At 51.5% G+C, this 23862-nt stretch overlaps 5 protein-coding genes across 5 annotated transcripts; 2 read left to right on the top strand and 3 right to left on the bottom strand.

Annotated features, from left to right (window-relative positions):
- Nucleotides 1-511: 511 nt before the first annotated feature.
- Nucleotides 512-4464, top strand: PV06_08238 (oxoglutarate dehydrogenase (succinyl-transferring), E1 component). Its single transcript, XM_016409549.1, has 3 exons — nucleotides 512-907; nucleotides 968-3377; nucleotides 3430-4464. Exons 1-3 carry the CDS (start codon nucleotides 704-706, stop codon nucleotides 3966-3968), a joined length of 3153 nt encoding a protein of 1050 aa, XP_016259857.1. The 5' UTR covers nucleotides 512-703; the 3' UTR covers nucleotides 3969-4464.
- A 99-nt stretch (nucleotides 4465-4563) lies between these two features.
- On the top strand, nucleotides 4564-7681 carry PV06_08239 (uncharacterized protein). The gene is made up of 2 exons (XM_016409550.1): nucleotides 4564-5128; nucleotides 5176-7681. Exons 1-2 carry the CDS (start codon nucleotides 4916-4918, stop codon nucleotides 7276-7278), a joined length of 2316 nt encoding a protein of 771 aa, XP_016259858.1. The 5' UTR covers nucleotides 4564-4915; the 3' UTR covers nucleotides 7279-7681.
- Nucleotides 7682-10954: 3273 nt separating this feature from the next.
- PV06_08240 (uncharacterized protein) lies at nucleotides 10955-12855 on the bottom strand (the record flags this gene model as incomplete). Its single annotated transcript, XM_016409551.1, has 1 exon — nucleotides 10955-12855. One exon carries the CDS (start codon nucleotides 12853-12855, stop codon nucleotides 11125-11127), a length of 1731 nt encoding a protein of 576 aa, XP_016259859.1. The 3' UTR covers nucleotides 10955-11124.
- Nucleotides 12856-13590: 735 nt separating this feature from the next.
- On the bottom strand, nucleotides 13591-16004 carry PV06_08241 (uncharacterized protein; the record flags this gene model as incomplete). Its single annotated transcript, XM_016409552.1, has 3 exons — nucleotides 13591-13725; nucleotides 13788-15749; nucleotides 15804-16004. 3 exons carry the CDS (start codon nucleotides 16002-16004, stop codon nucleotides 13591-13593), a joined length of 2298 nt encoding a protein of 765 aa, XP_016259860.1.
- A 763-nt stretch (nucleotides 16005-16767) lies between these two features.
- On the bottom strand, nucleotides 16768-22290 carry PV06_08242 (uncharacterized protein). Its single transcript, XM_016409553.1, has 2 exons — nucleotides 16872-22290; nucleotides 16768-16824 (listed from the first exon to the last, which is right to left on the bottom strand). The coding sequence occupies exon 1, from the start codon at nucleotides 22189-22191 to the stop codon at nucleotides 17086-17088; it is 5106 nt and encodes a 1701-aa protein (XP_016259861.1). The 5' UTR covers nucleotides 22192-22290; the 3' UTR covers nucleotides 16768-16824; nucleotides 16872-17085.
- Nucleotides 22291-23862: the final 1572 nt, after the last annotated feature.

Consider the following 23862-nt stretch of genomic DNA (forward strand, 5'->3'; position numbering starts at 1 on the left):
AATGTTCTGACGACACGCAAGAAGTAAGCAAGCTGGTGGAGCGATGCGCATGACTATCAGAGACTCAGTCACAAGCATCTTCATGTACTCTGAACTTTGAACCCTTACAAAATATAATTTACATGTTCGCTTCCGTACCGGAAGCGGACGGACCTTTACGGAGTACAAATTACAGCGGAGACTCGGAATTACTCCCTAGTGTTCCAGAACCTCAGCCGCAGTGATGATATTCGACTTGAACATCGAAGATTTATTGAATAACCCCTAGAAGAGTCAGCATAGGAGCAGAGTTAGTTCTTGTACACGAATTCTATCTGCAATTGCTACCTAGATACGTGTACCATTATCATATTCATGCTCATGCTTTGCCTCGCCTCATGAAGCCTTCTCCGCAACTCAGAAGATCCTTCCTGGTAAAAAGCCTCAACTCCAAAGACAAAGATGCTGATTGGCTCCTTCCACTTTCCAGTCATTTTAGAGTAATAACTGCGTCAACAACCAACCTTCCAAACTTCAGTTTCTTTTCTCCCTTTTATTCTTTGCAGTCCCTTCGCAATCATTCCCTCTCCCCTCTTATTCTCTGTTGTTCCTCAATCTCGTGGCTGAAGGAGGAAAATCCCCGCTGTTGACTCAGGAACCTCACAAAACCGTCCCATTTCCTATGGATCATTCCTTGCTGTATCACTAGCTTGCCTTCCACATCATGTATCGTTGCGCCACCGGGAAGCTCTCCCTGAGAGCTGCCCAAGCTTCAAAGTCATACGCTACCTCTTCCGCCTCCCGCTCCCTTGCCGGAACCCGCCAGAATGCGTTGATCGCTGGAAGAAAGCCTTTGGCCGTAGTGCCTCGGAGCTCACTGCAGCGCAGGAGTTATGCCATGACGGCCGAGGACACCAACAAAGGCGTCGTATGTCGCACTCGTGTCCAAGACTGGAGTTTATGTGCATGAGCTAATATCTTTTGGCAGGACCCGAACGATTCTTTCCTCCAGGGAAACACTGCCAACTACATCGACGAGATGTACATGGCGTGGAAAGAAGATCCCTCCTCTGTGCATGTCTCATGGCAAGCGTATTTCCACAACATGGAAGAAGGAAAGATGCCCATTTCTCGAGCCTTCCAGCCCCCTCCGGGTCTACTATCACAAGCCGAAGGGGCAGCGAGCATTGCGCCGAGCGCAGTTGCCGCAGGGGGAGAAGACATTAGCAAACATCTCAAGGTCCAATTGCTGGTCCGAGCATACCAAGCGAGAGGTCATCATAAGGCGAAGACTGATCCTTTGGGTATCCGTGGTGAAGCCGAGGCCTTTGGCTACCGCCGGCCTAAGGAGCTGGAGCTCGACCACTACGGATTCACTGAGGCAGACCTGGACCAAGAATTCAGTCTGGGACCGGGTATTCTCCCGCGTTTCGCTACTGAAACAAAACAGAAGATGAAGCTCCGCGACATCATCGCAGCCTGCGAAAAGACCTACTGTGGTTCGTATGGCGTCGAATACATCCACATCCCAGACCGCGAGCAATGCGACTGGATCAGGAACAGAATCGAAGTTCCCACCCCATTCCGGTACTCTGTCGACGACAAGCGACGTATTCTCGACCGTTTGATCTGGAGTTCCAGCTTTGAGACCTTTTTGGCCACAAAATACCCCAACGACAAGCGTTTCGGCCTCGAAGGTTGCGAATCTCTGGTCCCCGGGATGAAGGCCATGATTGACCGAAGTGTCGATTATGGCATCAAGGACATCGTCATTGGCATGCCTCACAGAGGAAGATTGAATGTCTTGAGCAACGTGGTCCGTAAACCCAACGAGTCGATATTTAGTGAATTCTCAGGAACCACCGAAGCTAGTGACGAAGGTTCCGGCGACGTCAAATACCACTTGGGTATGAATTTCGAACGGCCTACGCCTTCCGGCAAGCGAGTGCAGCTTTCCCTTGTGGCTAACCCATCGCATCTGGAAGCCGAAGATCCGGTGGTGTTGGGGAAGACCCGTGCTATCCAGCATTACAACGACGACGAAACCAAACACCAAACAGCCATGGGCGTACTGCTACATGGCGATGCTGCCTTTGCTGCCCAGGGTGTTGTGTACGAGACCCTCGGTTTCTATGCACTGCCCGCCTACTCTACCGGTGGTACTATCCACATCATCGTCAATAACCAAATCGGTTTCACGACGGACCCTCGTTTTGCTCGATCTACTCCTTACTGTTCCGACATTGCCAAGGCAATCGACGCTCCAGTCTTCCATGTCAACGGTGATGATGTTGAAGCCGTTAACTTCGTCTGCCAACTCGCCGCAGACTGGCGCGCTGATTTCAAAAAGGATTGTGTTATTGACATCGTCTGCTACCGAAAGCAGGGTCACAACGAAACTGACCAGCCGTCCTTCACTCAGCCACTTATGTACAAGCGAATTGAGTCCATTAAGCCTGTTCTCGATAAGTACGTCGCGAAGTTGTTAGAGGAAGGCACCTTCACCAAAGAGGACATTGAAGAGCACAAGAAGTGGGTGTGGGGAATGCTCAATGACAGCTTCGACCGCAGTAAGGATTATCAACCCACTGGCAAGGAATGGTTGACCTCAGCCTGGAACGGGTTCAAGTCACCCAAAGAACTTGCCACTGAAGTTCTGCCTCACCCACCAACTGGTGTTCCGTCAGATATCCTCAAGGAGATCGGCGGCAAGATCGGCTCTGCTCCCGAGGGCTTCAATGTTCATCGTAACCTGAAGCGTATCCTCGGCGGCAGAAAGAAGGCGGTCGAGGATGGCAAGGGCATCGATTGGGCTACGGCCGAGGCTCTTGCTTTTGGCACTCTTTGTTTGGAAGGTCACCATGTTCGCGTGTCCGGTCAAGATGTTGAACGTGGTACCTTCTCTCAGCGTCATGCGGTGCTCCACGACCAGGAAAACGAACAGACCTGGACTCCCCTTAACAACTTGGCCAAGGAGCAAGGCGCCTTCTCCATCTCGAACTCGTCTCTCAGTGAGTTTGGTGTGCTCGGGTTTGAATATGGCTATTCTCTATCCTCGCCGAACGCGCTTGTGATGTGGGAGGCTCAGTTCGGCGACTTTGCCAACAATGCCCAGTGTGTTGTTGATCAGTTCATCGCATCTGGCGAAGTGAAGTGGCTGCAGCGATCTGGTCTCGTCTGCTCCCTGCCTCATGGTTACGATGGACAGGGACCCGAGCACTCATCGGGTCGTATGGAACGATACCTCCAACTTTGCAACGAGGAGCCCCGGGTGTTCCCATCATCTGACAAGCTGGACAGGCAGCACCAAGACTGCAACATGCAGGTTGCGTACATGACCTCGCCCGCCAATTATTTCCATATTCTCCGTCGACAGATGAACCGACAATTCAGAAAACGTAAGTCTCTTTCATTCCATCTAGATCACAAGTATCAGCTAACGATGTCTAGCGTTGATCATTTTCTTCTCGAAATCGCTTCTGCGTCATCCTATTGCACGATCCGACCTCGAAGACTTCACTGGCGAATCTCATTTCCAGTGGATCATCCCCGATCCAGAACACGGTAAAGGCATCGCCGAGCCTGACGAGATCGACCGCGTCGTCATCTGTACCGGTCAGGTCTATGCTGCGCTGTCTAAGCATCGTGCCGACAAGGGCATCAAGAACACTGCCATTACTCGCATTGAACAACTCAATCCCTTCCCTTGGCAACAACTCAAGGAAAATCTTGACACCTACAAGAACGCGAAGACCATTGTGTGGTGTCAAGAAGAACCCCTCAACGCTGGTGCTTGGAGTTTCGTCCAACCCCGTATTGAGACTCTACTCAATCAGACGGAACACCACAACAGAAGACATGTCATGTATGCTGGGCGCGATCCTAGTGCGTCTGTCGCCACAGGTCTCAAGGCTAGTCACGTCAAGGAAGAACAAGCATTGCTCGAGGAGGCGTTCCAAGTCACGCAGGACAAGCTGAAGGGCGAGTGACTGGCCGGACATACCATGAGTGATGGCGTGACAGGTGCGACTGTTGTCCTATGAACACGTCTCGACCTTCTCAATGAAGCAGAAGAATTCTTGAGGGAATGATGAGGGCGGTCAGAAAGAAAGGCATCGAAAAGCTCGTATGTTGTACTACGGCAAGCTGCTGGGGACATCATCATTCACATGATATGCATGGGTGGAAGTCAGAATGATGGTCAGCATACGGTCGATCAGTCATGTTCCAAATGCAATTAGCTCTTGTGAGTCAGTGTTACCTAATACTACTCGCTCAGTGTTTGAGATGGGTGGCTGTTGATGGTGATGATGAGATGGTGGAGGCAGTGGTACCCAGTATCCCTTACTACTGAAATAGTGTTTGTCCCGTTATATCGATATTCCTGAGCATTCAGCTTGAGAATCAAAGAAGAATAATGAAGTACGAAAGCACTGCTGTACATGTACCCCGTACGTGGATACTTGTCCTTTCTTTTTTTTCCGGAACTACTCCGTACATACCTTACTACTCCGCCGTACTTTTGTGAGAGACTTCAGTGACTTCATCGCGCCTGACTTTCGCCCCACGCATTTCACCTGCGCTCAACGAGTTCCGCAATATCTCAACACACTACTCATTCGCCCTCAACAACACTTTATCACAGTGATTGTCTTGCCTCTCTTTTTGAATCTTGACATTAACAGCGATACTTTTCCGTCTTCACATCTATTGCTTCACCTATCATTTTCAGCTCAGTGTGTTTGACATCTGTTTGACACTGCTTTTATCATATCACCCTCAACTCCGGGTCTCCCCAGAAGCAATGCATCAAATCACGCTTTGCAGTTCCAAGTGATACCGTTCTCTTATCCAGCTTTTGAGCTGCGAATTCCCACGGAACCCCCTATACGAAGCTTCCTGCCCAAGGAAAAGCACTCGGAGCGTGTTTGCAGGCATGGACGGAGCAACAGAGAAGCCTGTCAAGAATGTCCGCAGAAGCAAGAAGAAGCGAGGAAATGAAAAGCTGATACCATGGCTATATGACCTGGTCCTCTGGGTAATGTCGGTCTTGATCGAACTGTTCTTCCGCGAAGTACATCCACGCGGAGCATGGAAGGTGCCACGCACTGGTCCCGTCATTCTCGTGGCCGCTCCACATGCCAATCAGGTAAGGGCCCTGACCCCCAGACAGGAACAATCACTAAGTGGTGCCAGTTTGTCGATTCCCTGGTCCTCATGAGAATCCTCAAGACCGAAGCGAGAAGAAGGATATCATATTTGATCGCAGAAAAGTCCACACATCGGAAATTCATTGGAACATTGTCCAAGGCCATCGGTGCAATACCAGTCGGACGTGCGTTGGACAAAGTCAAGACTGCTAAGGGCAAGGTCTTCCTGCCAGACCCAGACAATGATCCTACCCTGGTCCGGGGGATTGGCACCGACTTCCAGAATGGTCAGTTCGAAGTCGGCGGTCTGATTGTCCTGCCCAAAGTGCGCGGCCAAACACCTAGTACAGAGATTGCCGAGATCCTTTCCGCCACCGAACTACGATTGAAGAAACCCTTCAAAACGCAAGAAGCCTTGGAGTCCATCACAAGACCTGCCTCAAACGAAGAACCCTCTCCCGGTTGTTCATTCAAGGTTGCGCCCTTCGTTGACCAGACAAAGGTCTACAATGCTGTCTTTCAGGAACTCGATGCTGGTGGCTGCATAGGAATCTTTCCGGAGGGAGGTAGCCACGATCGGCCAGATCTTCTACCTCTGAAAGCAGGTGTTGCGATCATGGCTCTGGGGGCAGAAGCAAATCATCCAGGATGTGGTGTAAAGATCATTCCCATTGGCATGAATTATTTCCACGCACATAAATTCCGGTCTCGAGCAGTGATTGAGTTTGGTCATCCCATCGAGGTACACCCTGATCAAGTTGCAGCATACAAAAGTGGTGATCGCAGAAATGCAGTGGGGTCCCTCCTTGAAACAGTATACCAAGGTCTTTTAGCCGTTACGCAGGCCTGCCCAGACTACGACACCCTGATGCTTGTACAGGCAGCGAGACGATTGTACAACCCCTGGGGCAAGAAACTTCCTTTGCCTCTGGTGGTTGAGCTCAACAGACGCCTTGTCAAGGGTTACACCAAATACCAAGATGACCCCAGGGTGGTGTCTGTCAAGAAGGATGTGCTCAACTACAACCGCCAACTTCGTGCTCTCGGGATCCGAGACCATCAGGTCGAATGGGGCAACGCAGCCAAACGTCCGTGGTGGCTTGTGTTTGGGACGCTAAGCTACAGACTCGGCGAGCTATTGGTGCTTGGTGTCGGTACTCTTCCTGGCCTGGCCATGTTCTGGCCTGTCTTTGTTACCACCAAAGTCATCTCGGTCAAAAAGTCTCGAGAAGCACTTGCTGCATCGACAGTCAAGTTGCAAGGTCGAGATGTCATCACCACCTGGAAACTTCTTGTCGCCATGGCTTTTGCACCGGCGTTATATGCCTATTACACCATTATTGTCTCCCTGTGGCTGGTATACAATCGAAGAGGTGGCTATTACACCTACCAAGTGCCGCGGTGGATGGTGGCTCGGACATATGTGCCAGACTTTGTCCCCATGTGGCTCTTTGCAATCTCCTTCCTGATCCTCTGTATCGGCATCACTTTTGCGGCGTTGCGAATTGGAGAGATTGGTATGGATGTGGTCAAATCTCTTCCGCCACTCTTCATTGCTCTCAACCCTCGTTCCTCGAGTCGAATTGCGCGACTCAGAGTGACCAGAGCAGCATTGTCCGTCAAGGTCACTGACCTCATCAACACGCTCGGGCCCGAAGTTTTCCCTGATTTCGACGCTGAACGTATCGTCGCTGATCCCTATAGGGAAGGTGCATATCAGTCCAGTTACAAGAAGATGCCAGAGGAACCTCAGATGCTGGACGGCGGCGAGCCCTCGACCCCAACATCTGGCGCGTTCGAGGCGGTTCCCGAATCCCCTGGCCACCGATCGTTCAGCTCTTTGCTACCCTCGAATGAATCTTTTGGCAACATCGGTGGATTTGGCTTCTTCGCCTCGCGTCCTGCCACCCCGAAGAGCCGAAGTCGAAGCAGTTCTGCCGGCGGAGCCCTCACGTCGGCCAGCATGCCACTAAAGGCTCTGAGCACGCTGAACACCGGTGAGAGTTTCGAGGAGGTCAGCAAACGCATCCGGGGTGCGATGCGTGAAAGAGGCAGAAAGCGGGAAAGCGAGGGCGTCGACACGGGGACCGAAAGTAGCTGGGACATGGCCTCGGAAGAAGGGGAGGAGGAGCCGAAGAAGGAGAAATGATGACCACGACCCGAGCTGTCACTGGTTCGTCCCGCTCGGTCTTTCGAGCATGATGTTGACGCCGACATGTTTTTATGATGACGAGTGACTTGGGGAACTGCATTTTCAAAAGGGGGAGAGCGTGCACAGCAAACTCATTCCGCATAACTTACTTGCTTGTATGCCTTTTACGTCAACGTGGCGAGCATCATACGTAGACTATGAGAGAAGTCTATCAATGTAGTTCTTGATGCATCAATCCATCAATTTAGCTACGTCACACCGGAATCGGAAACTTAGGCTGCTTTGGGTCCCGTACCTTTGTGTGTTCCGAGATAGTCCGTACCCATGGCAGCAAACTCGCAGTCTCGAGGGTTGTAGAATTCGAGCAAGCCAGGGGGGGGACGTTGGAGCAGAAGTGCAGCAGAGTCACCCACGGAGGTGGAAGTAGGGAGTACAGGTATCCGTACCTAGGCAGGAGAACATCACTCGCAGGAGGCCGGGGGGGTTACCCGAAGTGAATCGTTGGAATTTCGTTCAAGGTTATTATATTCATGTTACGGAGTGCACACGGCGTTGGGTTTTTGACAAACCCAGCCTTCCGGTGTCCCGCCCATCCAGATCCCCCAAGCCCCCCGACATGGCGTGGACCAGTCAAACAACTCCAGGGAGGTAGCAATCAAATCCTCCGACGTGATCGACTCTGTTTCTTTTCTTCGTGGCGACGCGGTTTTCAGTTTCCCCACCACAACAACAAGAATCATTGACGGTGGTTTTGGACAAGTCACAACCAGAAAAAAGTTCAAATCCCTGTATGTACGCGGCCATGGAGCCGAACCGAGCCGAGGGTCTGCAGACGAGTTGAATTCAACACGGCGGCCGACGAGGCCGGGCCACCGGGGGGTCCGGCGCTCCACTGTTGGGGTGGTGGCCCCTACTCACGACCAGTTCAATGAGGCTCTCCAGCTCAGGAGGCGATTCGATGAGTGGCTGGAATGATTCTGTCGGGTAATCTGGCGGGAGGAGGCGTGTGGGAGTGGTGAAGCTCATGGCACAATATCTAACGGGGTCAACGATAATGGTTAGAGCAACAACACAAACGCGGACACACAGGGGGAATGATGAATGAAAACCCACCGGTCCACATGGCACAAAATCAAGTAAATGTGCAACTCTTTCATTCTTGCGTCGGCGGAATGGGCAGTGAAGCCTAGATCGTGCGCCATCTGGATGGCTCGGTCGATGGCCATTCGAATGCGATCCGTTGCGCCGACATGTGAGGAGATGTATGTGCTGTTAAAACAGTGTGCGTATCGTGTCGAGCGCGGGCGCGTGCCTGTAAGCTTATTAGTGAACCAATTCGACACCTCGGAAAAAGTGGTTGCCGTCATGAGATGGCCCATATGGCACAAAACCAGCAACGAGCGTATCAAAGAGCAATGCCAGAATAGTCACAGGCATGGGATACGACATGGACATTGCTTATGTTGTCACTTATTGTAATGGTGTCAGTGACTGTTCCTGGTTGTTGAGTTGGTGTCTGTACCTTTGTGGGCTGTCCTGGCTGGTGATCGCGGACGGTGCTAATGCTGTCAGTTGTTGTGATAGGGTCATTGGAAGTTTCTGACTGTCGAACCGTCGTAGCTGCGTCTATGGACAATGCTGGAGGGCGACTGCGAGACGGGAGGTTACTCTGGGTGCTGATCGGAGAGCGGTTTGCCGAGCGCAGGGGAGCCTGCAGGCCGGGGGCGCTGTGTCTGTGTCCTTCTGTTAGGTGCTCCATGGCCCTGGACTGCCATAGAATTGCTAGATCTTCCCGTACCGACAGTGTGATACGAATAGACAGAGTGGATGCTGCCAGATCTCTCTTGGACATCTTGGGGTGGGGATTGCGGCGTGTCATCTAGGACACTTTGGGGGTGGTGGTGATGAAGGTCTGGTCCTGTGTTCTAGTTGGCCTAACGATGGAAAATTGTGTCAGTGAAACATCAGCCGGTGACGCGACAGTTATGTGAGAACAGTCATGGTGCCTCATACCTGTCGAGACATCAAAAACTACACCGGTGACCGACCTCGCGACATGACCGCGCAGGGATATGGAGGTTGACGTTGCTGCCTGCCAGACGCAGAACATTGGTCGCAAGCAGTAGGGTCGGTGGCGAAATGAAATACATTCACCACGGACAATCGTAGAGGCAATCAAACAAAACGATACCTGGAGAATCAGATGGTGGATAAGACACTCTCAGCTTGGCTGGATGTCAGAGATGAGAGCGTCGTAGGAATGATGCGGTGAAACAAGAGAAACATAAAGGAAAAAAAGCACCAGGAGGAACACACTGGTTCGCACCAGTGAGTTATAATAGATGGCCTGAGCGAGGAGTATGTGCGTCTCTCTTTCACTGCTGCGTCGTTGTACTGTGAGCGCCTTGAGAGGCGACAATTGGCTTCAAGGACAAGAAATGCTGCCCAAAGAATGAGGTGAACAGGAAGGGCGATCGAGGAGGGGTGAAATCCAGACCAATTGCTGTAAACGCCCACCTCCTCGGTGCATGCATGCATGCATGAATGATGGCCATGAATCTTTCCTACGTGGTCTGTCTCGTGTAAATCGCACCCTGCGCAGATACGCGTTCCGTCTTGACCTGACCGGCCCATCACTAGATACAGCAAAAGAGGACTGAATAAAGTTCAAGCCGACAGCAATGAGCCCCAAATCTATGAGCCTCTAACAGATGGACAGAGGACAGAAGAGAATTTGTGCCAGATCTTCTCGCAGCTAGGACTCCCCTGTGATCTCCTCGCCGTCCAGACCGCTGTGGCTTAATTACAGTGATTATTTGATGCCAGTACGGAGTACGTGGTAGACCAGTAGCCAATAATCTATATCACTTTGCTAGTCGACCCTTTGCTGTGGTCTACATTCACCTACCTACTCCGTAATACTGGAGATCATGTACTCCGTACAGTAAGTATACTCCGTACTCCCATCTCCGCATAAACGCAAGAGACTTTATCTAGGTATCCGTATACGGAGTACGAATGACAACGTTGAACATACACTTCTTACTCCGTAAATTTCATGCGCCAATACGGAGTACGGAGTAGATGGGACTCCATAAAATGGATTTCAAGGTAATTTCTGTGCTCCGTAAAATGGCACACGACTGAGTAAACTTTTTGAGACAACTTGCTATCAACTTGTCCTCAAGATGATGGTGTACCAGGTAGTGTTTCTTGCGCACGTCATTTCACACTAGTCCCTCCTTTTTTCTTTTCAAGAAGGAATGTCTTATGGACAATGAAGTTTGTCGGTTACCATGTTCGTGATTGTTCACACTTGTCATCCACGAGGACGACATGGCGAAGACGGGGTCAAAATCACAATTTCTAGTGCACCGGGAGACCAATTCCTATGTTGTAGATTCATCTCTTTGCTCATTCGGTGATGTACTGTATACACAACTTCTAACAATACTGGGTTGGATACGTTTCTAGCTTTGGATAATTTCCCCCTTCGCCATCAGCAAAGTGGTGCCTTGAACTAAAGACACTATCAATAACAGGTGCCGAGAAGAGTTGATAGCAATGCTGATTGTTCCGCTCCTTCAAAGGCTCATCGCCTTCTTTTATCCTCAGGTGCAAGTGATATTCGTAATACATCGTCCTCTTCGACGATTCCATGAAAGAGATCCCACCGTTGACTCCCCCACCTCCGCCGATTTGATTTCTGATACTCCATGCAGTCTAGAATCTCCTTTGACCAATATCGGCCGTATTTGTTTCTCTCATTGCTTGTGTGATGCGGTGCGATCCACCGGGGTAACAGCATCGCTCAAGCACCTGTTCTTGTCGGCTAGGCTAGGGTCAAGCAGAAGTGCAGGACAAAGAACGGCATGCCTTGACAACCTTTGTGGATGCAGATGTGTACCATCGTCGTACTTGCCCTGCCATTTCTCCTCTTGCATTGTCGGCTTCTTCATGCGTCGGACTCTCCTGAACGGGTCGGAAAATTTCCAAGGCTCGTCGTGATTGAGTACCAGAATGCGAGCTATCGGTTGGGTACCGAGTCGCGGGAGTTCGCATGGTAACCTGGTCTGGATTGTAATGCACCATTTGGCTCCGAGTATACCTCAGATGAGGCAGGGAACGTTCGATCGCGGCGCGCAATTCGGTTTCAGTCGCGGGGTTGAGTGCACGAGCGGGAGGTGCTGATGACATGGGAACTCGTCGGGCCATAGGTGAAGCTGGTGAAGTAGGAAGTGGACCGTATATACGTGAGGTCTCCTCGATCGTGACTTGGTGCGCCACATCGGCTGCAATGTTGGCGAAGTCATCCGCTCGCTCACATGCCTTATTAATTTCACTGACTACCTCTTGAATTTCGTTGAGCCTGTTCAAGGGGTGGGATCCCAAGTACCTAGACCCAACGCCATGACCACTCGTTCGAGCACCGAATTGGCCTCTGACATAGGTACCATCGTCAGCTAACGCTAGTGAGCCAGGTACGTTGGACGTGAAAAGTCCAGAAGGCAGCGGCGCGGCCTGTTGGGTTGCAGCGTCAATTAGCGGCTCAATCATTCGGGCCATGCCTACGGATTCCATAGTGTCACTCAAGGCTTCAGCCCAGGCCGTGGCTGATTCGTTGGACTGCCTCAGACTCAACGGAATGGGGGCGACTGAAGGAATGGTCGTGATCACGGGGTCATCGTCATGTCCAGCATCGTCCAGATCATGGTCGGGGCGAGGCCGTATACGTCGAAACACGCGTCTGAGGAAGGGCCCTTGTTCAAGTCTGTACTGCGTTGCTTCACGAGAGCCAAATGAAGCCAAGCCTGGAGGAGTGTGAACCGGTTCTGGCGGGGACTGCTTGGGCATATTTGGGTATGCTGGTCCGTCCAACGCGGGGGCAATAACAGACTCTGAGGATGACGAGTAGTCTTTTGGTCTTTCAGATTCATGCATTCCTGACATCAAATTTTCTTCAGTTTGAGGGTATGTGTACTGCGAGTAAGTCTGTATGGTAGGCGAATCGGGCCGCGGAACACAGGGTGCTTGGCTGGTCTGAGACATCTGCACTGGATGAATCGAGTGGTATGACTGGTCTGAATGGATGAGCTTTGAACTTCTTTCAGGACCTGCGCTCAGCCGTGCCAGCGACTGAGACGTCCTAGCAGAGCCGACGCTGGATACCTCAACGATGGGCACTAGCTGCGGTGCCGGCCATCGACTGTGTGAGGTTGCACCGTCGCCGCTTTCGGAACTGCGAAGTGCCCGCCGTTTGGGAGTATCTGGAAGTGTAGCAAGAAGAGAGCTTAGGTCTTCGACAGAGCCATCATCATCACTATTCGTTCCTAGCGTTGGGGAGACACGTTCTGCGTTGTATATGCCGTCATTACCAAGATCGCTGTCGGGGGATGGCGCTTGTTCTCTTATCTGCCGACGAATGGATGGCGACGATTTGATCCGGCGTATTGTCTTTGGAGGGCTGTTATCAACATGGCCTTGTTGAGACTGGGAGGAACGGGGTTCTTCGCGAGGCGGAGTTGCAGGTTCCGTACTGGCCGTAGCAGCCGCACCTTCAGACGCCTGCTCCATGGTGAAGATGGTTGGTAAGAGGTAGGGATTTCTAAGCTTAACAGAGTGGATTCTATGTGACCGTGGGATGAGGAATAAAGAAAGACAGTAGTGATATCTGCAAGGAGGTAAGTTCGAATGTGTGGATGAAGAGGTATGGAAGAAAGTCAGGTCCCAAAGAGAAGACAGTGAGGTTGCAACAAGACAGAGTCAGGTCCCAAGGGAAAGACAGAGTCAGGTCCCAAGGGAAAGACAGAGTCAGGTCCCAAGGGAAAGACAGAGTCGGGTTGCAAAGAGAAGAATGAGAGTCGGGTTGCAAAGAGAAGAGAGAGTCGGGGTGAAGAGAGAAGAGAGAAGAAAGAGTCGGATTGAAGAGGGAAAAATGAACTTGGGGTCGTAGACAGTGCCAGAGGGAAAGAACCATGGAATGAACTTGGGAAGACGTAGTGGTACTTCACTTACAAGATGCAGGCGCTGCTGACGCTTTCGCTCGCAATTGAAGTCCATGTCTAGATTTGCCTAGACTTATCTCTATACGGTCATTCTCGTTCTCCTGAGTGTGTCCAACGGTGAACTATGACGAATAATACATGATGTGTTTTTTTGAAGTCCAAATCAATACCCAATTGTTGATACAAGTCTGATGCATTATATGGATTAGTAGCCTCCCACAACGCCCGTCTATTCCCTCCAAGATTGCCGGTTTTGTGACTTCGGGGTAAAAGTCGTTCGATCGTAGAATTATCGTAATGGTCGTCAAGAAATTGGTACATTTCCACTAGAGATGGCGTTTTCAGAGCTAGACACGTCCTTTTGACTCTGTCGTTGTTGAAGGTCTTTGCGCAGGCCTTTGATGATGCCCTCGAGCCGACGTCGTTCTTCCTGCTCGGCCTGGCACCAAAGTTAGACGTGGGCTTTTCAAATTCGACCCATGGACGGTGTTGAGAACTTACCTTGATCGTCTTCAGATTCTCGGCGCGGGTTTCACGCATCATCTTCTTGAACTCGTTCTTCAAGACCATGGTCGATGTAGTCTCGGTGGGCAAGCCGGCCTTTGCACCCAACCATTTGACCTTTTCTTCGTTCAATTGAGATTCCAAAGTCTCGCATCGCTGTTGGAACGCGTCGACTTGTTCCTCGAGACGTTCACGTTCCTTCTCATCCTCAATGCTCTGCTTTGTCATGATCTCGTATTCTTCCAGCGTTGCCTTGAGCTCTTGCTGGAGGGTATTGACCTTGTTCTGGAGTTCAGCGCTACCGACGCCCTTGGTCTCATGCTGGTTCTTGAGGAAATCAAGCTGGTTCTCCAGGTCTCGGTTGTGTGCATTCAGACTGTCAATCTCCTTCTGGATGGCCGGATTCATCGACACATCAGCAGCTCGCTGAGCACGTGTTCCGTACGCCCCGTCCAACTCGGCCTTTACCATGGTCAGTTCTGTCTGTGCCCGCACCACTTCCGACTCCAGCTCCTTGATTTCGTCCCGAGACTTCGCGAGGTCCGTCTCTGCTGCTGCTTTGGCGGTTTCGAGAAGACTGATTTTCTGGAGAAAGGGGGCAGCAGCATCCTCTGCCTGGCGGTCACTGGCGCCTCGCTGTTGTTCCAAAAGCATGCTTTCCTGCTTAGCCATGTCCAGCTGCTCCAAAAGAAGATTGATTTGCTCCTGGAAACGTCTGGAGTCCTCCTCGTTTGTAGCGTGGGTCTGCTTGTGTTGTTCGATCTCGTCCATCAAGTTGTGGATCGTGGCGTCACGCTGACTATCCGACTTGTTGTTCAGCTCTCGCTGCTGCTGAATCTGTCGTGTGAGAATCGCCTTTTGTTCCAGCAATGTCTCGACGCGCGAGTTCAGTCGGTCGATGATCGAGAAGGAAAATGCCAATTGAGACGGCAGGTCCTTTCCTCTCGGTTCATCTTGCGGTATAATGGGGCTCTGGCTGACCGAATTCGTTCGCTGGAGCATGTCGTGAAGACGCATGTTAACATCTTCAAGCTGCTCTTGGTGATTCAAGGCCGAGTCTTGGTCCGTGTCCTTAGACTGTGCCTGCACTGCTTCCATGGCATCGAGGCCTTGGGATAGATAGCCCAAATGGGCTTGGATCTGAGCGCCGATACGACCGGCCAGATCACCGTCGGTCGGCTGTGGAGGCGGATCAAAGTGCGCCTGTGTCCCGGACTGATTGATCATGGTATGTAGTCGGCTGTTGACTTCTTGGAGACGAGCTGCAATGTCTTCAATGGGGTCTTTGCTTCCTCGTTTGCTTCTGCCCAAGCCGTGTGATGCCGAACCAAATTCGGTGACATAGTCGGGCACTTGGTACAAGCTACGTTCGTCAAAATCCTCGATTCCTGGCACCCCGGACATTCTCCCATTTGGCTGGCTCGTCATACTCTCCGGGCTTCTCGGCAACTCGGACTGGCGGAGGTTCTTCTTAAGACCCTTGTGTGTCATCTGTAGGATTCCCGCTGTATGTTGAAGGATTCTCATTTGCACCCGCTCTAGCTCCCTCTCCTGTTGCGACAGCTCCTGTGTGAGGTCCTGGACCTTCTTGTTGCTCGCGGCATATTCGTCGTCTGCCCGACTCACCATCTCCGCACCACTGGTCCTGTGGTTCCCAAGGAAGCTGCGCCTCTTGTTTTTGGGAGAACCGCCTCTCGAGTCGTGCTTGTCGCGAACCGAGTACAGGCGATTGAGTGATTGTGCCGCATCCCGCAGTTTCGTTTCCAGAGCCAGTCTCCTCTTTGTCGTGTCGACCTTGCTTCTCAGAGAGGCCCGTTCTCTCTTCAACTGATCCATCTCTTCGAACGAGAGCACTTCGAAATCGCGACTATCGCTCATTGCAGTCTCGGCGAGCAGGTGCATGGCGACGGGGTCGTTGATGTTGAGGAGAGTGGAGTTGCGCGACTGCTTCGGCATCGGCTGTGCGACGTGTTAGCATGGGCATCTTGAATAGACAGACACGAGGGTAAATACCGGCGCGAAACGGGGAGTCGGCTGCTCGTCGGTAAAGGGACCACGCAGAGCGCCCGACATGAAGCTCTGTGTATTTCCAATTGCCGGAGAATCATCTATTGGCCCCGGACCGCTGTACACTGAGCTCGGTACATATCGACTCTGGCCATCGTCGAGGCTCTCGACTGCGGACTGTCGCAGTCCCAAGGCGTAGGCCTGCATGACGGGCGCAGCTGTGGTGGGTTCCAAGACTCCAAAGTCTCCAGGCGTCGGGATATATCAGACTCTTCGAATGGTTATTATATAATATGAAGGGCGGCAGAGGTTCAGGCAGGGGACGGCTCGAAGACGCCAGTCAAGACTGGGCATGCTGAATATGGGGTTTGCGGCGTCAAGGGTTCAAGGCTCTCATGGTTTGGTCGTTGACGTCTATTCGGATACACTTCAGCGGAAAGGACAATCAGGGTAAATAAAGACTCGCCCATTCGTGTTTGTCGATTTACAGTCTTTTCGTCGAGATGGAAGAACGGCGGTCTGAAAGGCTCGTACGAGTAGAAGACCTGTAGTCAGGAGAATTCCAGGGGACGGGAGTCAAGAAGGAAATCAGCTGGAGACGCGTTCAACCCTTGGGCGCTATTTACTTAGCGTAGCGGTTCAATAGGCGGGCGGAAATGACCCAATAGCCCCGTACAGTACTCCGTATTTCGTACTGGTACTGTAGGTCCCTCGGTATTATTCCACGAGTTTGGGTACGAGGCTGGGTGCCTTAAGTGGTTCCCTGCGAAGCCTGGGTACTTGGTCCTTTCGGTCGGCGAAGGTGTAATGTTTTGGGTATCAGTAGTAGTGTGATGGCTTGCCAGTCCACACCCACGGTGCATAGACCAAGTGTTGTGGACTGTCGAGCCAATAGCAGCGAAAGTAGGAGCCAATTCTGTATTGATGGTCCGTACTGTACTCCGTACGGAGTAGATAATTACCAACGTATGTAAGGGATGCGAGGAATGTGGCTGATAATCATGACTGTACAGTACAATACGAGATCCTGTACGAGGTTAGCTAATCTCCAAAGAGTACGGAGTACACAGCTACCCAGTAGAGTAAGGAGCACCACCAGAACTCGTGGCCGACGACAACTCTCTGCTATGATCAACAGCGCCTAGGTACAGTACAGCAGTCAGTCCCCTCATCAAGTCATGCAAACGTCCAACCGTATCCTAAAAATGCTTTGCCAAACGCCCACATCGCCATGCAGCCCTGAAGCCCCTTTCGGAAAAGTCTGTGAAAGCTTTGCCACACTCAACACTCACCACTCCAGCCCGTCCATCGCTGCTCTGGATCTTTCCAAGGATTCCACGACCGGAACCAAAACCGCCCTCTCGTTCGCCAATGTAGCCTTGTACCTCGTCCGAGAGTAAAACACGGGACAGTCCTTGCTGTCACAGCGAACCTCTTCCTCACCACTGCCGCCCGAACACGATCGACAAACCTTGTTCATTTGCATCACGTTCCTCTCCGCCCTCATCAGTCTCGACCGCATATCCAGTAAACTCCTCGGAGATTGTCGCAAGCAATTCCCGCACAGCGGACCATGTTTGTCTTTGCCGGAATTGTCAAGAGTCGATCGACAAACCAAGCACGTCGAAGCCTTCATGTACGATTCCAACGTGGTCTTTTTGTTGGTCACTCCAAACTCTCCCCCGGCCTCAACCCTCCTGATACGTTGATACTTGGGCATCTCGTCGTACCACTGTCGGACGTTGGCGCCCACGAGATTAAAGATGCGTTCGAGTGGCGGGATGATGTTCCTGGAAATGTAATACTCGGCGTCCAACTCCGAATGTACGTCGTTGAGCAGCACCTCAGGAGCCACGCACCTGTCAATAAGTCGGGCACCCGGGCCTCCAGTCACAACCACGTACGGAACCCGTTCGCCATACTGAGGTTCAAGTCTAGGATCCTCGACCATCTTGCGAGCACTGATCAACGCGCCCGGCGGAGGCGGCCCTTTGTCGCTGTACGTCCCGAGCTTGACTTCTCGGGCAAAACAGAAATCTTGAATCGACACACTCCCACGCATGATCTTGGCGCATTGTGCCTGGAAGAACTTCTTGACTTGACTCAAATCCGATGTGCGGAAAAGCATCTTAAGTGCAGTCTCTTCGATCTTCTGTTCGGCCGGTGTCCCATCTCGACGGACAGTCTCGATTCCCTTGGCGTCAAAGTCCGGAACAGTCTGAGATCGGCTTTCATATTTGAACCCGACATATCGTTTCTTCGCCAGCAGCACACAAGGATGGTACACCTTTTCGAACTTCAGCTTGATGGGCCGCGGGTTCATCTTCGTAATCGTGTCGGCAATCTCCTCGCCAATGTCAAAGGCTTGCTCTCGGGTTCGACCTTTCAGGTACACGAAAAGGCTGTCGGTGTCGCCATAGACCACCTCGGCACCCCATCGTTCCACCGAGTGGATCAAGGCAATGGCCTTTTCCAAAGTCTCTCGGCCAGTCTGTACAATGCTGTCCGCGATTTCTGAGCAAGGCATCCGACCCGAGAAAGACGCAGACGTGTAACCGTAAGTGACGTTGGCAATCAGCTTGAGTGCGAGCTGTCGATTGTTCAAAAGACGTTGCAAAGTCTTGTCATCCTTGTCGACCTTCATCCCGCTCTTGACCATGACTCTGGTTTCGAGAATCTCGCCGAGCATCTTGGCCAAGAGTGATTTGCGGATTTCGGGTTTGGCGTACATGATGCCGTTCGGGGCAATGTTGACATGATCTTTCAAAAGCTCCAGCAACCTCGGCTCACGGTGATAATCCGTGAAGCCCATCTTGTTTGTTCCGCGCCAGCTGACAACTCGACCCAGAAATGTCGAGTAACAGTAGTTGTACGCAATCATCACGCTCGGATACAAGGATTGGAAATCCAGCACCAGCAATGGGCTGGTGTAGAAGTTGCTCTGAGGCTCCATGACCAACGGCAAACATTCCAGAGCATTCTGTCCTCCCACCTGTCTTCTGCCGGGCGATACCAACATCAAGTTCTCTGGCTTCGCAATACGAAACATGAGAGATTCGACTTTGAATTGAGAACCCCGAGAGATGACAGAAAACCAGTCGACTCCCAACAGCCGTGCTTGTTCGCTCGTCCTCGGTACAAGTTCGTTGGCTTCAAGGATTTTGATGTCAATCTCGACGCGACTGGAAAAATAGTCTACGACTCTGGCCAAATCACGGGGGTTCTTGCTCCGGTACCACTTGGTGAGATCCGCGAAACTGTAGTGTGGTATTCTCTGATGGAGCAAATGATATACCACGTTTTCCATCGTATACTGAAGCAAATTCAGCTCACCACGCATGGCTCTCCAGATGTTGATAGTATGGCGACCGGTCACACGAATGGTTGATGTGTGATTGAAACCCCATTTGTCGTCGTCTTTGCCAAATCTGCCGTGAGATTGAGCCTTCATCCGAGACAGCTCATCACAATAGTTCAGATCGTATTTGACCCGCGCTCTTTCAATCAGATAGCCCCAAGAACTATTGTGGACTTCGTACCCTGTCAGAATATCTGGGTCGTAAGAGCGCACGATATCCACAAATCTGGTCAGCAGGTCAAGCTCGGTTGCCTCCTCTTCCACATCAAACGTTACATTGCGTCCAACCTTTTTAGCTTTTTGAGGTTCATCAGCGACAGTTATGATACCCTTGTGGATGCCATCCCTGCCGCCTCTGCTCTCCATCTCTTCGTCGTCGGTTTGTACACACCAAAAAATACACGCAATGGCGTCTTCGTCTGGATTTGGAGCGAGCATGCCCCGGGTGTTGACGTGCACTTCAAGGGCCATAATGCTCATGTATTGTGTTTCGTGTTGAACGCTCGTGCTAGGCTGATTTTGTGAATACTTGAATCCATGGCGGTTCCTTTGAGTTGGGCCATCGATCTGCGAGAGGTGTTGTTTCGAACTTGATCGCACAGCAAAGGTTTCATCAGACTTTGCAAGGAGTTCTTCCTCCAGCCATGCCAGTACATCCGCCTTCCCCGGAGGTGCATCTGCGATAACCCATTCACGGATCCTACAGCGTTTCCGTCTCTGATTATCCCGGATTTGCTCGGCTGACAAGTCTAGGAGCATCCGAGGTTGTCGCCCAAAATTTGGCGCAGATGTACCAGTCCGATCAAAGTCCGGAAGGTATGGTATAGTGTCACCTCCGAGTTTGAATTCTCGTCCGGCGTACTGTCTTGGTTGCTGCGGGACGTCATCCTCGACGCTATAATATGCCCCCTGGTAGATGACGTCGGGAAGTCCTACTTGCGACATGGTCGTCTTGACCTCGTCAAATTTCGGTGGGCGTGGTTGATATGTCAGGAGAAAACTATTCTTATTCGGTCTACGCAAGCCACTTGGTTCCAGACTAAATGGTTGAGCTGATTTGCTGCTTCTGCCTGTAGTGTGAGGGACGACCGTCTGCTTCGATGAAATCGGCATATCTTGGGCTGGATTTGTTGGCATGACAGCAGAGTTGTGCTGTCCATCTGAATTGGATTGGGGCGACTTTTGAGAGATATTACTTTTCTGGCTCACACGAAGAATTGTGTCTGGATCATGTGGGTTCTTGACAGCTGGAAAGTCCAATGTTGACTGTTGCGAGAGATTCGGCAAGTTTGCGGATTCTTGTGACGAGCCCTTCGACATGGAGGTTTGCTGACCGCTTGCCGGTAAGATGTTGTCTGTACCTTGCAGAGAGAGGTGCGTCTGAGCTGCAGATGGCGCCCGTCTTTTGCTATCATCGAGAGCGTTAATAGCAAAATCAGGATCTTCCTCAGAGCCAGAGAAACTGATATCTGGCAAGAGGTTCTCTTCGTCGACCAGCTGTTTCCTTCTCTTCCTCGGTTGAAATGTGGGTGCCCCGGCAAACCTAGCTCGCTTTTGATTCTTTGAAGGTGGAGGCTGCTGTGGTAGACGTTCCCCTGGAAAGTCGAAGACATCCTCACTCAGGAAAGCTGTATCCCCCGCTGGACGAATCCCGTATTGTTCATATTCCGCAGAGCTTATCGGCGAAGACACTTGGTCATGAGGAACACCGTTGTTGTTGGATGTACTAACAGTCGAGGATGATCCAAGATCAAGGTGTCCATTTTCTGTTGAGACCGCTTCCAGACTGGGAGTGGAACCATTTGCCTCTGCAACATCTTCTGCGCGTGATTCATCAACAAACACCTCATCGGCACGACTGTGGTCATCAGGATCCGGGATTTCCTGCTTAATGTGAGTTGTGATGGAACGATTAAGCTTGCCGGGGTACAAGTCTTCCACGCTTTCGAGGGCGGTCTGTACATCATATTCCATGGCCATAGGTTTAACAAACGTGTCAAAGGACACAGTTCTCTTATCACTGTTCTCGCGTTCTTCTACGACCAGGTGTCCCAGCTTCTCGCGGTATTCCTCTTCGTGGATCCAGCCTCCCGGGGATGAATTTCTTGGGTCTGCCGACATGGAAATCAACACCTCGGCGGGGAAAGGGCTGCTCCTGGGATCTTTCAGGCCCATCCTAAGCTTTCTCCGTCGGGTTTCATCCTTCCAAAGTCCCGCCATGCTTTGTACCAACTTCGCGTCGGCTGGAATTGGGTTCGATCGTTCGATGAAGTCGTGGTGGATCGGCCGGGCTTCGACGTTTCTTCGATTCAAGATGTTCTCGACATGGACATCGACCTCCAAGGCGCAGTGGCTTTGTTTTGCGAGCACACTGTCCGACACGTTCTCCCGCGGGATCGAATGGTCGTGCCACTGGTGGAAGGCGTTGGTCATGTCGAAGTAGTTTGGAATGGGTGCACGGAACTTGACTTTGTCGCACTCGATGTAGCCGCAACCGTATAGATTGTAGTCGCACATCCACTGAGCCAGGTATTGCATATGACTTTCGTAGGGTTGTAGCACTCTCTTCATGACTGCGCCCTCACGCAGCAAGTCGGCCAATCTTGTCATGTGCAGTGGGTTGAGCAAGTAGATTTTGAGGTAGTACTTGTAGCCGACATGGTAGCCGTAGAAGGGCACACCCTTGACCAGCGAGATATGCGCGACATATCGATGTTTTCCCTCGTAGATGTTCTTGCGATAACTGACGGCCAAGGCATGATCGATTGAGAGTTGCAGGGTGCGAATGGCCAGGTCGACATCCTGTCGGGCCAGGCTCCCAGTGTACTCGATGTATGTGTATTGAAGGGCGCCATGAATGTGCATCAAGACCTTTTGACCTGTTTCCGTCGCGCCGAAGACGCGAATGACAGAGATCCGTGGGCGATCTCTTGGGTTTGCGGCGGCGACATCTTGAGGGAGGGGAGGATCGAAGTGGCCGATTGGGACAGCTTGGTAGTGGTCTAGACAATTGAGGCGAACTCGAAAGGTGTCCATGGATGGACTTCAAAGATCATATTGGCGAGGAATGCAATGTTGTTGAGTTATACTCGAAACGCTGTGTATTGATACTTTGTTTTTCTTGAAGGCATTGAATTGTTGTTTTGGTTTGTTGACTGCGTTGCGCGACGCGGGTCGGAGATACAAGTCGCAGTTCGTAATGACATCAACTGTCAGAGCCTTGACCTCGCTGCCACCCCAGAGACAACAAAACCAAATTGTCGATTGCACTTATGAGAATATCGTTATCACTGAATAGAATGTGATAAATCAACGAAAGCGTATCTATTCAAACGTTCTCCTAGTCGACACCACCTATGAAATCAATCGTTTCAATATGCCATTGGCTAAGATAGTTGACGCGATAGCAAGCAACAAAGCATTCTTTCTGGGTGTTACGTTTCGCTCCACACAGGGTGTCACAAGACGTATGGTCTCGATAGGCGGGAAGTATAAGAGGCGAGGTCACTGAGAGCGCGGTACTTGAGCGAGTACAAGAGCGAAGTGATCACAACCAAAACGTATGGGTATGATCGTGAACGAAGTTGACTACGTGGTAAAGCTATGTAACGACCGTGTATATATAACCGTTCAACCTTTTTGGGCTCTCTCCGGCTCCAAGGGCTCTGTAGTGGGAGCCAGGAGAGCTGACAGAGCCCGCAGCCCCCTGGGCTCTGTGGCCTCGTTTCTCAGGGTTCTGAGAGCCACTCCTGCCACGTGACCACGCCCTTAGGCTTTCACGTGTTTCGGACGTATTAACGCCGACCGGCTGTCGTCACAGCTTTGTCTGCGGCCTCATAAGAGGCCTGATTCGTAACACTGGGCTCCACATTCATTAAGCATGAGAACGACTCTGGTCATCAATGGGTATCAGAAAGCCTCTGGGAGGTACCTCGAACAATGTCATATCACATCACCGAGGATGATCCTCACAGACTCCGCCTATAGTCTAAAGAATGCAATCGAAATGACCTTTTCACAGGCGTCCTATTCTCTCCGTCCCTCCGCGGCATCGGTTTTGACATCGATGACGGACGGGTATCGACAGGGCCCGAGCGAAAGGACGCCGCGATATAACAGATCACTCAAGAGGCAAGGAGATGATCAAATGAGACATCAGTCGCGTCAGGTGAACAGCCAACCAGACGCCCGCGGGACGAGGACCAGATACCCTCATAACCCAGGGACCGTCACCTTCCGACTAGAACTAGATGCCAGGTCGAAACAATTCCCATAGAAAGTAGGCGGTGATTCTCTCCGACTGACATCGCGACGGCATCACTTGCATCCATCCTAGCATCATAGGCGCATTGCATTGAAATGGACGGGTTGTATGATATTTGAGCCCCCTAGGTGGGCGGTGCAGTATTTCCTATTAAGGAAGGTTACCCGCAAGTTGGCCGTCCCACCAGTATCTATGTACTGCAAATGAGACTCTCTTTGAGATAAAGCAGCTCCACACTCCTCCCCCTTACCCCGTACTCCGACTTTCGCAGAGTATGAGTGAGAACTGAAGTACTTCCCTTTGCAAGCGGGATTGTTGAGTTGTTAAATTGCTGAATTGCTAAACTCCACGTTGCTCATTGAAATAAAGAGCGGAAACACACCCTGTGGTAGACGAGTGCTCTCTTCTCTCCCAGAAACCCCAACACCCGACGGAGCACGGAC

The sequence above is a fragment of the Exophiala oligosperma genome, assembly GCF_000835515.1.
Source record: "Exophiala oligosperma strain CBS 72588 unplaced genomic scaffold supercont1.8, whole genome shotgun sequence".
In the NCBI taxonomy this organism is placed as follows: domain Eukaryota; kingdom Fungi; phylum Ascomycota; class Eurotiomycetes; order Chaetothyriales; family Herpotrichiellaceae; genus Exophiala; species Exophiala oligosperma.